Source organism: Parus major, chromosome 1 (assembly GCF_001522545.3).
Source record: "Parus major isolate Abel chromosome 1, Parus_major1.1, whole genome shotgun sequence".
NCBI classification, from domain to species: domain Eukaryota; kingdom Metazoa; phylum Chordata; class Aves; order Passeriformes; family Paridae; genus Parus; species Parus major.
In genome coordinates, this window is record NC_031768.1 from 911,432 (window position 1) to 925,287 (window position 13,856).

At 44.2% G+C, this 13,856-nt stretch overlaps 1 protein-coding gene across 6 annotated transcripts in view; it reads right to left on the bottom strand.

Annotated features, from left to right (window-relative positions):
* The window catches only part of ITSN1 (intersectin 1), a 98,370-nt gene that overhangs the window by 21,945 nt on the left and 62,569 nt on the right, over nt 1–13,856 (bottom strand). For all 6 annotated transcript variants that reach the window (XM_033517186.1, XM_033517237.1, XM_015618743.3 and 3 more), the window contains 8 exons: nt 13,318–13,562; nt 11,783–11,942; nt 10,352–10,557; nt 9,594–9,676; nt 7,403–7,569; nt 3,714–3,759; nt 1,744–1,865; nt 302–416 (listed from right to left, as the gene is read on the bottom strand). In XM_033517186.1, the coding sequence (XP_033373077.1) occupies nt 302–416; nt 1,744–1,865; nt 3,714–3,759; nt 7,403–7,569; nt 9,594–9,676; nt 10,352–10,557; nt 11,783–11,942; nt 13,318–13,562 (1,144 nt within the window). The remainder of the gene's footprint in view (nt 1–301; nt 417–1,743; nt 1,866–3,713; nt 3,760–7,402; nt 7,570–9,593; nt 9,677–10,351; nt 10,558–11,782; nt 11,943–13,317; nt 13,563–13,856) is intronic.

Sequence of the window (13,856 nt, forward strand, 5' to 3'; positions counted from 1 at the left end):
ATGGGATAGGGATGGGGATGGAATGGGATGGGGATGGGATGGTTTGGGATAGGATGGGGATGGGGGATGTAGGAATATCCCAGAGCTCCTGTCCCACAGTGCAGGGCAGGGATGGAATGGGATGGGAGGGGATGGGATGGAATGGGGATGGAATGGGGATGGAATGGGGATGGAATGGGGATGGAATGGGGATGGAATGGGGATGGAATGGGGATGGAATTGGAGATGCAGGAACACCCCCGAGGCTCTGGAGCCCCCCACCCCTCCCAGCTGCAGGCCCAGGTCTCAGGGCAGGGCTCACCTGAGGCTGCTGCAGGCCTGGGCAGCTCGGTGGGGGTGCTCTTGCTGGTGCCAGGGCTCAGCAGTTTGACGTAGTTGGCGGGGAACCAGCCGATCTGGCGCTTCTTGCCCCGCGCCTGCGGAGACAGCGCCCGCTCAGCCCCAGCCCGGGGCAGGCACCGCGAGCCCAGCCCACAGCCCAGCCCAGAACGGGAAAATGGCTTTGCTGAGGAAAAGCTCAGCTCTTCCTGTGCCACTGCCTGAATATTGCAACATCAACACATTCACATTTCTACTTAAAGGCTTGCATGATGGGAAGAATTACGTTTAAAGAGATCCCCAGTTGTGACAGTTTAAATGAGATTAAGAATCCAAATTTTCTCTTTTCTTTTACAGAGACACATCCAAGCTTTTCAATGCCTTGTGTCACCAAAGCAGGAAACCTCCTCCTGTTATTTCCAATCCCTGTTTTCTACCAAATCCATAAAAATTCCTTACAGTAAGAAAGGTTCTTCCAGAATTCTGAATCCCAGCTCCTAACTCTATATCAAGAATGATTTTAGCTGTTTATTTTCTGTGTCAGAATTAAGGTTGGCATTTTGGGCAAGGAGAATTTTGCCTCATAAAAACATTGTTAACTTTGGTGGAAAAAAAAAGATCATCTAAAGGATTTACTGTTCTTGATCTACTTTCTTCCCTGTCTAAATCTTCACTAAAAAAAGAAAACACTTGATCTAAAGTCTATTTAGATCATTTAAGATATTTTTTGAACACTGCATTAAACCAGCAATATAATTCTTAAAACATTTGCCTTATTTTCCCTTCACTCTGACCCCCAAGTGTGGAACAGGAGAATTACAAGAACACCTGGGGATTGCTAACAAAATAAAAACCCAATTGTAAAACTACATGTAAGACATTAAAGTGTCTAAACTCACACAGGAGCATTTACACAACCAAAATTTAATTGTTTCAGAGCCTCACAGCAGCTGCCCAGGGATAACTGTGACAGCTCTTGCTCAGAGAAGTTTCTTTTCCATCTTAAAACACATTTAATGGAAACTGCTTAAAGCTAAAAGTTACCAGCAGCATCAGGGTTAGTGAGAGAAAACCTCAAAGGAATCCTGGAAGAGGATTTCTCAAGAGAGATTTTATCTCAAGAAAAAAAAGATCACCAGCAAAGGCAAAAAGGGCAGGTACAAAGTGTTCAAAATAACTGAATTAGTCTGAGATCTGCACTGCACAAATAAACCAACAGCATATATATATATATTTATATATATAATTATTATATATTATTATATATTATTATAAACCCTGGGGAGGGGTTTATTGGGAGCTGCTGCACTCCACAACATTGTGAAATCTATTTCTCAGTGACACAGCCAGCATTTTGAACTACTAAAAAACAACTTTTTTTTTTAAAAAAAATTGAATTTTACTAGTTAAAAAAAAGGAACTAACTTGGAGCTCTCCTTCCCACCAACCACCTGGATTCTTCTTTCTGATGAGGATCAACTGGCCAGGAGCAAGAGTCAGCTGTTCTGGGCCTGTTGCTGTGTAAGAAGCAATAACTTGGGCAATTTCTGTTGAAGCAGAGGAGGAAAGAAAAGGTTAATTTGAAAAAAATCTGAATACATTTTATCCAGTGTTAATTCTGCTATAACTCTGTGTCATTTCTTTCCATAAAATTCTTATGGATTTATGTATTTCCATGAATACATGAGGTAATTGTAAAATAAATGAGAGGTTCAGAGCACTACAGGAATAATTACAAGTTTAATTCATATTAATTAATTAATAGGAATAATTACAATAAAAAGTAATAAATCAGAGGTGCAGCAGCTCTATGGTGATAATAATAGTAAGAATAATAAGAATAGGAACTGTAAAACTCTTAAAAACCAGTGTTTTCCAGTCAATACATCTTTGCACTGAGCTCCCCAAGGAGAGGAGACAAATCAATGACAAAATAATGAAGATTTGCACCAAGAGGTGCAAATTAAGGCTGGCAGAAAGTTTTTCCCCATTTTGAATGTTTTCCAAATGCAGCAAAAGAGGATTTCTCTGGAAATCTCTGGATCTCACAGAACAGCTGCCTTGTCTGAGCCCCTCCCAGCAGAGGAACTGGGAGCTCACAATTCCAGGGATTTACACAAAGCAGGTGGTGGAGCTCCCTCTGCTCCACGGTGCTTGTGGAAAGGCAGGGAACAATTCTGGTCCCCACAGGGTTAAGGAAGGTTTGGATCCAGCAGGAGGTGACAGGAGCTGCAGGAATTCTGGTGCCATCCCCATGTGCAGGGTGAGGGGAACACATCAAACACACCCAGAGGGGGCTGGAGCTGCTGAACCTTCCCTGGGGGATCCAGGACAGTCACTCATCCCTCAGGGATTCATTCCAAGGGCAGCTGGGGCCAGAGGAGTCCACCAGCCCTGGAAGGATGGGAACTGAGGGAGGGTTTGGTGCAGGGAAGATACAGAGAGAGCTGAAGCCCAACATGGAAACAATCAAATGACTGATGTGAAATTTAGAAGGAAAGGACCATTAGGAACACAAAAAGTTATCAGAGAAGCATTTGAGATACAAATGAGGAGCATGAGGAGGATGAGGAGCAATCCAAGGGCACTGAAAAGGACACAGAAATCAACTACAGCAGGATCTCCTCCAGGATCAGGGAGAGGCAGGGGGAGCTGCAGGTGATGGAGAGGCCTGGAGCTGAGTTATAAAGGTGCTTTAAACCTGGATCTGGGATTAGCACACAAATTCATGGAGTCATGGGATGTCCTGGCCTAGAAGGACCCCAAATCCCACCCAGAGCCCCCCAGCCATGGCAGGGACCCCTCCCACTGTCCCAGGAGCTCCCAATGTCCAGCCTGGCCTTGGGCACTGCCAGGGATCCAGGGACAGCCCCAGCTGCTCTGGCAATTCCATCCCAGCCCCTGCCCACCCTGCCAGGGAACAATCCCTGCCCAAAATCCCATTTTATCCCTGCCTTTTCCAGCAGCAGAGCCATGTTCCCAGCCCAACGACCCCCTGGCTTTGCCCTCACCCAGCACTGACTCTGCTCCTGCATTTCCTCTGTTTAAACTTTCCACTCTCCTGCCTGCACCTGCTGTATTTAATAAAAAATTCCTCCTCCTGTTCTGCTGAGCAATCCATCAGGAAGTTTACATTCACTTTGGAGCAAGCAGATTATTATTCTCTAGCTGCATGTTCTTTAGTGATTAACACACTAGAATGATTAGAGGGTGAATCCTTTTATTACAGTTACATTATTTATTAACTGCAGTTTTTCCAGTTATTTTATAATGGTTTCATCAATGCAAGATAACCAAGAGAGCAAGCATACTCTATTTTTATAGAAAGGCTTTGTTGCCACTGAATTGAACACTTTAAGAATAGAGAGAAGGTGCTGTCACAATATTTCACTCACCAGGTTTCTTCCCTAAGCTTCCTGTTTTCCCAGCTGCTCCTGGAGCCTTGAAATGGAGAACAAGATGCAGGTTTAGCACTCAGATTTCTTTCTCCAGTACATGAAAATTATTTACAAAGCTTCACTCAACACACTCAACAAGCATGGGAGTCAAAAACTCACAGGAAATTCTGTTCTTACAGAAATCCTTAATATTTTAGATGGCAATAAACATCAGGGAATAAATACCAAGCACAAAGTGGATGATTTGTTAATGCAGAAGGGCAAACTTTTATTCCCTTTCATGGGCTGCAAATAACAAAGTAGATCCCATTTGTAATTCCAAAGTAGATCCCATTTGTAATTCCAAAGTAGATCCCATTTGTAATTCCAAAGTAGATCCCATTTGTAATTGCAAGTTCATTTATCTGCAGAATGGGAATTCTGTGGAGCTGAAGCTGAAACACCAATAGAAGTTTCCATCCCTGCAAACAGCTGGATTACAAATATTCCTGAGAAACTCCCTGCACCCAGACAGGGTGAGGTGGGGGATGAACATCAGGGTCCCAGGATTGGGAAGCAAAGCCTTTGAACAACCACAAGAAATCCAGCAAAACGTGACATCAGTCCAGTTCCTGCCCCCTAAATAATTCCTGCAGTTCCCTCCCAGGCCACTGACAGTTTCATATCCTGCAGTAAAGGGGTCTGAGGTGGGTAAGAGCAACTTTAATCTAAACTGTAGTGTGGCCAGAAATGTTGGGGAGCCATAAATGTCCTCTTGCCTTCAACACTTCCACCTCCCTCAACTTCACCTTCTTCACCTTCAGGATCCTCCTTACAAAATTGGAGCCAACATCAAACCACCCAAAGGCTTCCACAGAATCCTAAATCCTCTGTGGAACAGCACAGTTTCCTCCTCCATATTCTCCCTGTCAACTGATGCTTTGGAAACTTGGGGATTCTGGCAGAAATGAATCTGAGGAGTAACTAAAGAACAGTTCTGTGGCTGAGAGAAAAGGGCCATTCAAACCCCTGTGCTGGTTCTGAGTCCCCTATAAAATGGGTTATTAATACATCCCTGCCTTGCCTTGATGTCTCAGTGCTCCTTTCCTGTCACTGACAGGTTATTACAGTTACACCCCACAGGAGCAGCAAATCTTGCTCTCCTCCCTGAGCTCCTCTGAATGTCCCCAGATCTCAGCCCTCCCTGCAGCCCTGGGTTAGGAGGGCTCCCAGAGCAGGGAGCCAGGAGAGCCCCCAGGCTCAGGGACAGGTCCCAGTGCAGCTCTGGGACAGGGGGAGATGGCCTCCAGTGCCCCATGGACCAGGATAAACCAAAGGTCATCCCACAGGGTGATCCCAGGAAGTGTTTCTGGCAGAGGAACACCCTCTGCCCTCCTCAGGAAAGAACAAGTGCCTGGAGCTTCAGAGAACTCCTCCTCCCAAACATCCCCTGGTCAGCATCCACACTGCTGGATTAGCAGCACGTGGACAGAGCAAACAGGCTGGGATATTGTCTTTACTGTGAAACAGAGAGATGATTTTAAAATACAAACTTCAAAATCACCTTGACCAGACCAAGTCTGAATTATCCTTAAGGATTCTCTGAATCCTCGGTGCAAAAGCAGAAGGAACAGATGGAAAAATCCCACAGCACTTCAATAAATACCTAAATTCATAAATAAAGCATTTAGGATGGTCCCCATTTCTGGCCCAGCGAGGCCAGGCCCTGTTCTATCCCCCTGCACACCTGGGACACTCACTGAGCACCTGAGGGAATTTTGTGACAAGTGATGAAGTCTCCTGAACCAGCAGAGCCAAACTGGCTTTGGAAATTTAATAAAGCCCAGCAAGGCCTTGCCAATTGTGTTGTACAGGACCCTTCAAATCCCAACTGGATCCATTCAGGGATTATTTTCTGAACCCCTATGTGAAGTTTTATAATCAGATGTTTTGAAATTGTTGTTTCCAAGCCCTCCCTGAGCTCCATCCCCACAGAGGGAATTCTCCCCAGTGTCCAGAATAAAACCCTGTATCCACTCAGTTCCCCCTAAGGAAAGCCCTTAGGATGGGCCATTGTGCCATTGTTCCTCTGAAGAACAAAAGCTTTCCCACTTTTTTAATAAACTGAAGCTTCAAGGAAGAGGGAATGGTTTATTTTAGCACCCTGAGGTGAACAGCTTAGCAAAGAACAAATTAAAGAAATTCTTGTGCTGTAGATACCATTGAAATTTGGAGTCATTTCTAGAAACTCTGCCCTTGCTGCTGAAAGATCACCCCTGCTTTTCTTTGGGCCTGTCAGTAGTGCAGAACACATGGAATTATTTCTCTTTTCAGAGCATTTTCCAGGCCTGGGCAGCTGTCCAAGCCCAGCAGCACATCTGAGTGCCCAGAGAGCCAGGACTGTGAAATCCTCTGCAAAAACTGGCTCTGGGACCAGGCTGGAGAGCAAAACCCAATTCCCCACTTGGAGCCAGATCCTGCAGGCACAGGAACCCTGGGATGAAAACAACACCCCAGCAGCTCTGTGCTTCATCCTCCCTCTCCCATCAAGACAGGAGCTGAAGGTGGGATTTTCACCAGTAAAAAGAGCACTTGGAGCACTTTTGGGTGAAGTGCAGGGAGCTGGTGCAAACTGAGGAGACACAAACACCAAACTGAGCTCTTGGACAAAAGGGGACTCAGAACTCAACTGTGAGATCTCCACAAGGATTTGCCAACAGAGCCCCCAAGGGGGGATTTGCCCCCATCTCTCCAAGGGCTGCAATATTAAACATCTCTAACCACAAGGTTTTTAGTCCTGGCCCAGAGGATGTTGGTGGAATTTCTTGGCACTGCAGAAATTTCCTCTTGAAAGGTTTCCTGCAGCTGCAGATTTCACTGCAGGTTTTTCCCTCTGGCTTTTCCAGCAGCAGGAATGGTTTGAGGAGTGATTCTGCTCAGGCTCTGTGTTGCAGTTTTTCATTGAGTATTTGTGCATCACCATCCAGATTGCCCAAAATCCACTGGTTTTTACTGATTTACCTTTAACCCCCCATTATTCCAGAGATATAAACCAGAATCCTTCTCATCAAGAGATCAGCCATGGACCCAACTCTGAATCTAAACTAATTCCTACTGGGAGATAAATTATCCTCTCAAGCCATGTAAATGAGAGAATATCTCATTTTAGAATGCCTAAAAATAAATCAATAAAAACAAATAAACAAGGATATGTTCTATGGAGTTATTTCAAGATAAAAAGAGATGAAACAGAACCTCTATTATTCAGTCAAAAACTGTCAAATAAATACAGTAATTAGCAAAGTTTTGGTGCAAAATTTGTTGTTGACTGCAAGAAATGATAGGGGAAAAATGTAATAGACTGAAATATTACTGTGTAGATTTTTGGGGATTTTGAAAATAATGGCAGTAGGATACAGCTCAGGCATTAAAAACTTACCAGGGCAATAAAACAATCATGGCTGTTCTGATTAGAGTCTAAAAAACTGCCAAGTGCACTACTGGCATGGTTTTAATGGATGATCCCCCCAGTCAATGAGGATTCATTTATTTATTTATGATATATTAAGTTGTGAAATGCAACTCTTGTTGTTATTGTCACTGTTTTTCCTTTCCACTCTCAGTAAATCTGCAATGTGTTTTTATTTCCCCTACAATGCCCTTGCCTTGCAGCTACCACTACAACCCCAAAGAAAACATTTCTCTACCTCAGAATCTTTGAGTCTCACATAATTAGATGGGAAAACTCCTGATTTATCACCCAGCGTTCCCGTCCACCAGTCACCATCTTTCTTTGTCACCAGGATCAGGTCACCTTGTTGGAAAGTGAGGTCTCCCTGCTCCGAGCTCTCGTAGGTGTACATGGCAATGTACTCTGGAAAAGGGAAATACAGCACATGGAAAACTCCTGACACATCCCCAGTGATCCTCTGCAAAACCTCATTCATATCAGGGCTAGGCAGAAAGCAAATTATTTATTATTATTAATATTTTATATAGAATTATTAATTATTTATTAATTATTTGTTACTCATTGAAACATCAATATTTAATGAATAAAATTAGATCTAGCAGAACTGAATAGGATTTATCAAAAGGCTGCCTCAGGGGGGGGTTTGTATATAATTTGCTAGTGTAATTAAAATGTATATAAATAATTCATTTAGATATTAAACATGTTTCCCAGTGGTTTGTGCTGATGAGTGGAATTTTCAGAGTTTGGGATGCAAACTCCACACACCTCAAAAATCCCCTTCTGCACGTGAACCCTCTCAACAGAAGATGTTAAATCCCTGCTTTGTTGTCCCTCAAAATCACAGCTTTTTTGAAGTGTTTAAACCAAAGTTGTGTTCCTTTTTAATACAAACACAACACCTGAGATATCCCACCTGGGACAGGACTCTGCATGTCCACAATTCCTTCTCCTCAAATAGGAGGAAAACCAGAACAAGGTGATCCTGAAGGTTCCTTCCAACCCAAACCAGCTGGGATTCTACAGAATATTTACTGTATTTTGAAATCATTGATTATCTCCCTTTTCTCTGCTGTTCCCTCCTCTGAGTTGCTCATGCCAGACACAAATGAAATGTAAATGTCCCTAAAACTGTACCTGGAATTGCAGTTAGAAACTCAAGGTGTGCTGTATCAGATACACAAACGTTCACCTGGAACCTAAATTTGGATTAATTGATCTGCCTGTGATTTAATTAACCTACAGCTGACTCTGCACTGGAGGGGAGTAAGAGTTAAGGCAGCTCAGGTGGGGACATTCTCCTGCAGCTGAAGGAATTGTCCTTTTAAAACCCTTCCCTAAAATATCAGTGGATTCTGTGTCTGTGCCCCAGGCTCCACCTTTAACGTGGAGCTGACCATAAGATCCCAGGGCTCTCCAAGTGACTGCCACTGCCTTCATTAAGAGCTTAATTAATTGGGAATGAGCTTTGGGGAAAATTAAAATTAAATATTTACCAATTCCTGACACCATGTGCTTATTGGGCCCTCTGTGAAAAACCCTTCTAGAGCAGAAAATGTTACCAGAATAATGGCAAAAATATTAGAAATTTTCATATTTTTTGTGATATGTGAAATTGTTCCTTCTCTAAACACAACATACATAAACTGTAATAATAGTAATAGTAATAATAGTAGTAATAATAGTAATAATGATAGTAATAATGATGATAATAGTAATAATAGTAATAATGATGATAATGATAATAGTAATAATAGTAATAATGATGATAATGATGATGATGAGAATAATGAGAATGATGAGAATGATAATGATGATAATGATGATAATGATGATAATGATGATAATGATAATGACAATAATGATAATGATGATAATGATAATGATGAGAATAATGAGAATGATGATGATGAGAATGATAATGATGATAATNGATAATGATGAGAATAATGAGAATGATGATGATGAGAATGATAATGATGATAATAATAATAATGATAATAATAATGATGATAATAATGATGATAATAATGATGATAATAATGATGAGAATAATGATGAGAATAATGAGAATGATGAGAATGATGAGAATGATGAGAATGATGAGAATGATGATGAGAATGATAATGATGATAATAATAATAATAATAATAATGATAATAATAATGATAATGATAATAATAATGAGAATAATAATGATAATAATAATGAGAATAATGAGAATAATGAGAATGATGATGAGAATGATAATAATGATGATAATAATGATAATAACAATAATAACAATAACAATAATAATAAAATTATTCTAGATTTGCATCTGGATTTTAACACCACTTGAACAGCACAATCCTGATTTTGGAAGAGAGCAGAGTTCTTGTGTTCAATGCCAGAGTAAGAGGCTGCCAGGGCCACCCAGGACTCACCTTCCCCTGACATCGCTGCCTTGGCTGCTGGGGATGCTACTCTTTTCAGACTAGCAGGACTTTCTGAGGAACCAGAATCCATGCTTTAGAAGAAAATAATGGTTATTTAAGAAATTCAATCTCTTCAGAATAATTATTATTATATTTCAAACTTGAAAATGCACATTGCACCCCCAAGCAACTCCCTGGGTTTTAAAAGAAGAGACAGTAAATGTGCAAAATAAAGTTTTGAATCCAGTGGCCTGTTATGGTCACATTTAAGTAAATGTCTTAAATACAGAATTTTCTGCATCTCCTCTTTTTCCTCAGGAAAAAAATTATATAAAATCATTCTCATTTATACTCCTAAGGCTAATGTTGCCTTCACATTACAAAAAAATGAGATTTTAAATGTTTAACCCTGCAAGAATAATGAGAAGCAATTCAGATTTGAAGAATACCTTTTAATTTTGGGCAGAGAGGAGCTCTGACTTACAGAGCTGTACTTCAGAAAGTCCAATACACTCATTTTTCACTTGCAAGTCACATAAAATTAAGAAGGTTAATTAATTTGTTGGTGAGGCAAGACCCAAGGAGAAGTGAGATTGGTTTTTTTGATGCTGACACAAATTTTCAGGATTGGATGTCAAAACCCTCCAAGTGAAAACAAGGCCATTTTTACAGGGTACAACTTCAAAATTCAAGTGTGCAATAGGAAAAAATTCCTATTTCCTTCTACCCCAGCACAGAATAAAGGACAGGAAAAGCAAACAAAATACCTGGTGGATTTCCTAATGGGGCCTGAAATGAGCTTGACATAGGATTTGGGAAACCAGCCCTTCTGTCCCTGCACCTCCCCAAACCACCACATGTCCTGCTGCTCCAGCACTGTGATCACATCGTTCTTGTTGAAGTTCAGGTGGTTGTCCTTCTTTGCTCTCCAAGGATACAGAGCTTGTGCTTGAAGCCCCTCCACTTTTTCACCCTTCAGAAACAAACAGAGGAGTCACTGGTGCTGCACCTCCAGCAAGAAAGCTGCTTTAGGAATTCCTTCCCTAAGCTGCTGGGACAGCAACAAATACACTCTCTCTCAACTAAAGCAACTGTTAAACTTCCAAAGTAATTCCAGAAATGTTTACAGTCCTCCTCCATTTCTGTCAGTTAACACACCATCAATGCAATGCAAGATTAAATTAATTAATTTTACTTAAGATGCATATGTAATAAACCCAAAATGAAGCTGCTTTGGCAGGACTTACAGTCCATTCTATGGAAATGATGCTTTGCTGCACATTATTCATGGCACATTCCAATTTCTTTTTGCTCTGAGGTAGATACTTAGCACTTCCCAGAACACATGAGCTCCCAAGAACAGTTTGTTGTTCCAGTGAGTGAAAGGAAATGCCTGAACACAGGGACAGAACTCAGTTGGGAAGTTTTGCCTTTGCTATTCCACTTAACCCACCTGGGAGTGAAAGCTGTCATAGGGGTCAAAAAAGCCTCAAGGAATTGACCCAAACCTGGACCAGCAAAATCTAAAAAACTCATCCCAGACCAGCAAACCAGAAACTGATTTGTGTTAAATCCTGCCCCAGATGCTGCCAAGGGATCAAAGATCCATCGAATGGCCTGGATTGGGAGGGGCCTCAGAGCTCATTTCATTCCCAGCCCAGCCATGGCAGGGACACCTCCCACTGTCCCAGGAGCTCCCAATGTCCAGCCTGGCCTTGGGCACTGCCAGGGATCCAGGGGCAGCCCCAGCTGCTCTGGCAATTCCATCCCAGCCCCTGCCCACCCTGCCAGGGAACAATCCCTGCCCAAGATCCCATCAAATCCTACTCTGAAGCCATTCCCTGGCTCCTGGCCCTGCAGCCCTTGGCCCCAGTCCCTCTCCAGCTCTCCTGGAGCCCCTTCAGGCCCTGCAAGGGGCTCTGAGCTCTCCCTGCAGCTTCTCCTGGCCAGGTAGGACATTCCCAGCTGGGCCAGCCTTTCCTGCCAGCAGAGCTGCTCCATCCCTCTGCTCATCCTGGAGCCTCCTCTGGGCTCTCTCCAGCAGCTCCAGCTGCTCCCTGGGCTGCTCCCAGGGCTGGGGCAGCTCTGCAGGTGCTCCCCTATGCCAGGTGAGTGTTTCAGTGCACAGACAAAGTTCACACTTGGCTCTCCAAGCCTTTGTGCTGGCTCAGAAGATTTGGGGGAGCCCAGGAGCTCACCTGGCCCAGGACAGGGGAGGGGGACGAGCCTGTGACAGTGGCAGGAGTGAAGGCCGAGCGCTGCCGGAGCTGCCCCGCGCTGGGCACGGTCAGGGAAGGCTGAGCTGCCCAGGCATCCCAGTTATCACTCTCTGGCTTCTCACTGGTGTTTGTTGGCCACCTGGAAAGAAAAAGAAAAGAACAATGTAATTCCTACTGTTTTGAACAGGAGGAACAAAAAAAAAAACTTCCACAGAACAAATATTTCAATATTCTACATTGATTTCTTCTCCATGACACCTTAACTCCAGGTGCAGCAGTGCAACTGAACCCTGATCCACCACAGCTTTACCTTCAGAGGCAACCCCCAAACTGAGCTCCTTGTCCTTGCCACTGAAGGACAGGTTTTTATTTCAATTCTTAGCTGTGTCCCAACAAACAGAAGTTCAAGCAGTGCAGTGGAAAGAGAAATAAAAATAATTCATCATTCTTCCTAAAACTGGTTTGAAATTTTCCCCCCTGCACATCACTGACCTCTCCCATCCCCCCTTTCCTTTAGACACAGAATCATGGAATGCTTTGGGTTTGGACCTTAAAATCCATCCAGTGCCAGCCCAGCCATGGCAGGGACACCTCCCACTGTCCCAGGAGCTCCCAATGTCCAGCCTGGCCTTGGGCACTGCCAGGGATCCAGGGGCAGCCCCAGCTGCTCTGGGCACCCTGTGCCAGGGCCTGCTATTGAGATAATAGTTTATAAATATGAATTTGACAGCCAAAGGAATTGCAGTTGATAAAAGTGCCCAGTGTATTGAGTTAAGACATCCAGGGAAGGGCAGGCATTGAAATTCCCTCAGTTTTACTAATGCTGTCATCAGGAATTAAATCAGCTTTTCATGTCATCTCTGCCATCAGCATTATACAGAACAGTAAGTTGGAAGCCTTCAGTAAGGCTTGGTGGCAACTAATGTAGGAGAAAGGGATTTAGGAGGTCCCAGTACCTGGAGGGCTCCAGGAGAGCTGGAGAGGGATTGTTCATTAGGAATGGGAGTGGCAGGGCAAGGGGGAATGGGTTCCCACTGAGGGAGAGGAAATTTAAGTGGGAGATGAGGAGATGAGGATGTTCCCTGGCAGGGTGGGCAGGGGCTGGGATGGAATTGCCAGAGCAGCTGGGGCTGCCCCTGGATCCCTGGCAGTGCCCAAGGCCAGGCTGGACATTGGGAGCTCCTGGGACAGTGGGAGCTGTCCCTGCCATGGCTGGGCTGGGAATGGGTGGGATTTGGGGTCCCTCCCAGCCCAAACCAGTCTGGGATTCTGTGATTCCAAGGGAAGTGAACACCTTGTCCCACATCCACACTTGGGGATGCCTCCTGCTCCTGCTGTGCCCAGCTGTGATGGGAGCAGCCTCACATCCTGCAGGGCTGCACTTCCAACTGATCCCTACAGAAAGCATCTTTCACTTCCCAGAAGGGATTTTCAGTTTGCACTCTGGCTCCTGTGTTCAGAGCCAGTTCCAGAGGGCTCCACACACCGAGGGGCCCAGCAGCACCCAAACCTACGTGGAGCTGAAGTCTGCCCAGTTGTTGGCTGCTGCAGGAGCCTCTGGAGGGGCAGGAGCTGCCAGGGCAGTGGAGCTTTCCTGCACAGCCACTTTGGGAGCTGCAGAGGGCTCGGCTGTGGGCTTGGCAGAGGTTGGAACTTCACTGTCCGGAATTTTCTCTGCGTAGTTGGCAGGGAACCATCCAGTTTTCCCCTTCAGCTCTCCACCAAGCCACCCTGGCTCTCCAGTCTGGCTTTCATCCACCTGCAGACACAGGAAGTCAGAGAGTTAATAAACACACCCTGCAAATGGAAATTTTACAGAAAACAACCCATGTCCTCCACACTTTTTGCAATGCAAGAGGCCTTGACAACTGTTTTTTCTTTTTTCTTTCTTTTTTTTCACACTGAAATCAGAGAACCATGGAATGGTTTGGGTCAGATGGGACTCTAAAACCTGTCCTGATCCAGCCCTGCCATGGCAGGGACAGCTCCCACTGTCCCAGGAGCTCCCAATGTCCAGCCTGGCCTTGGGCACTGCCAGGGATCCAGGGGCAGC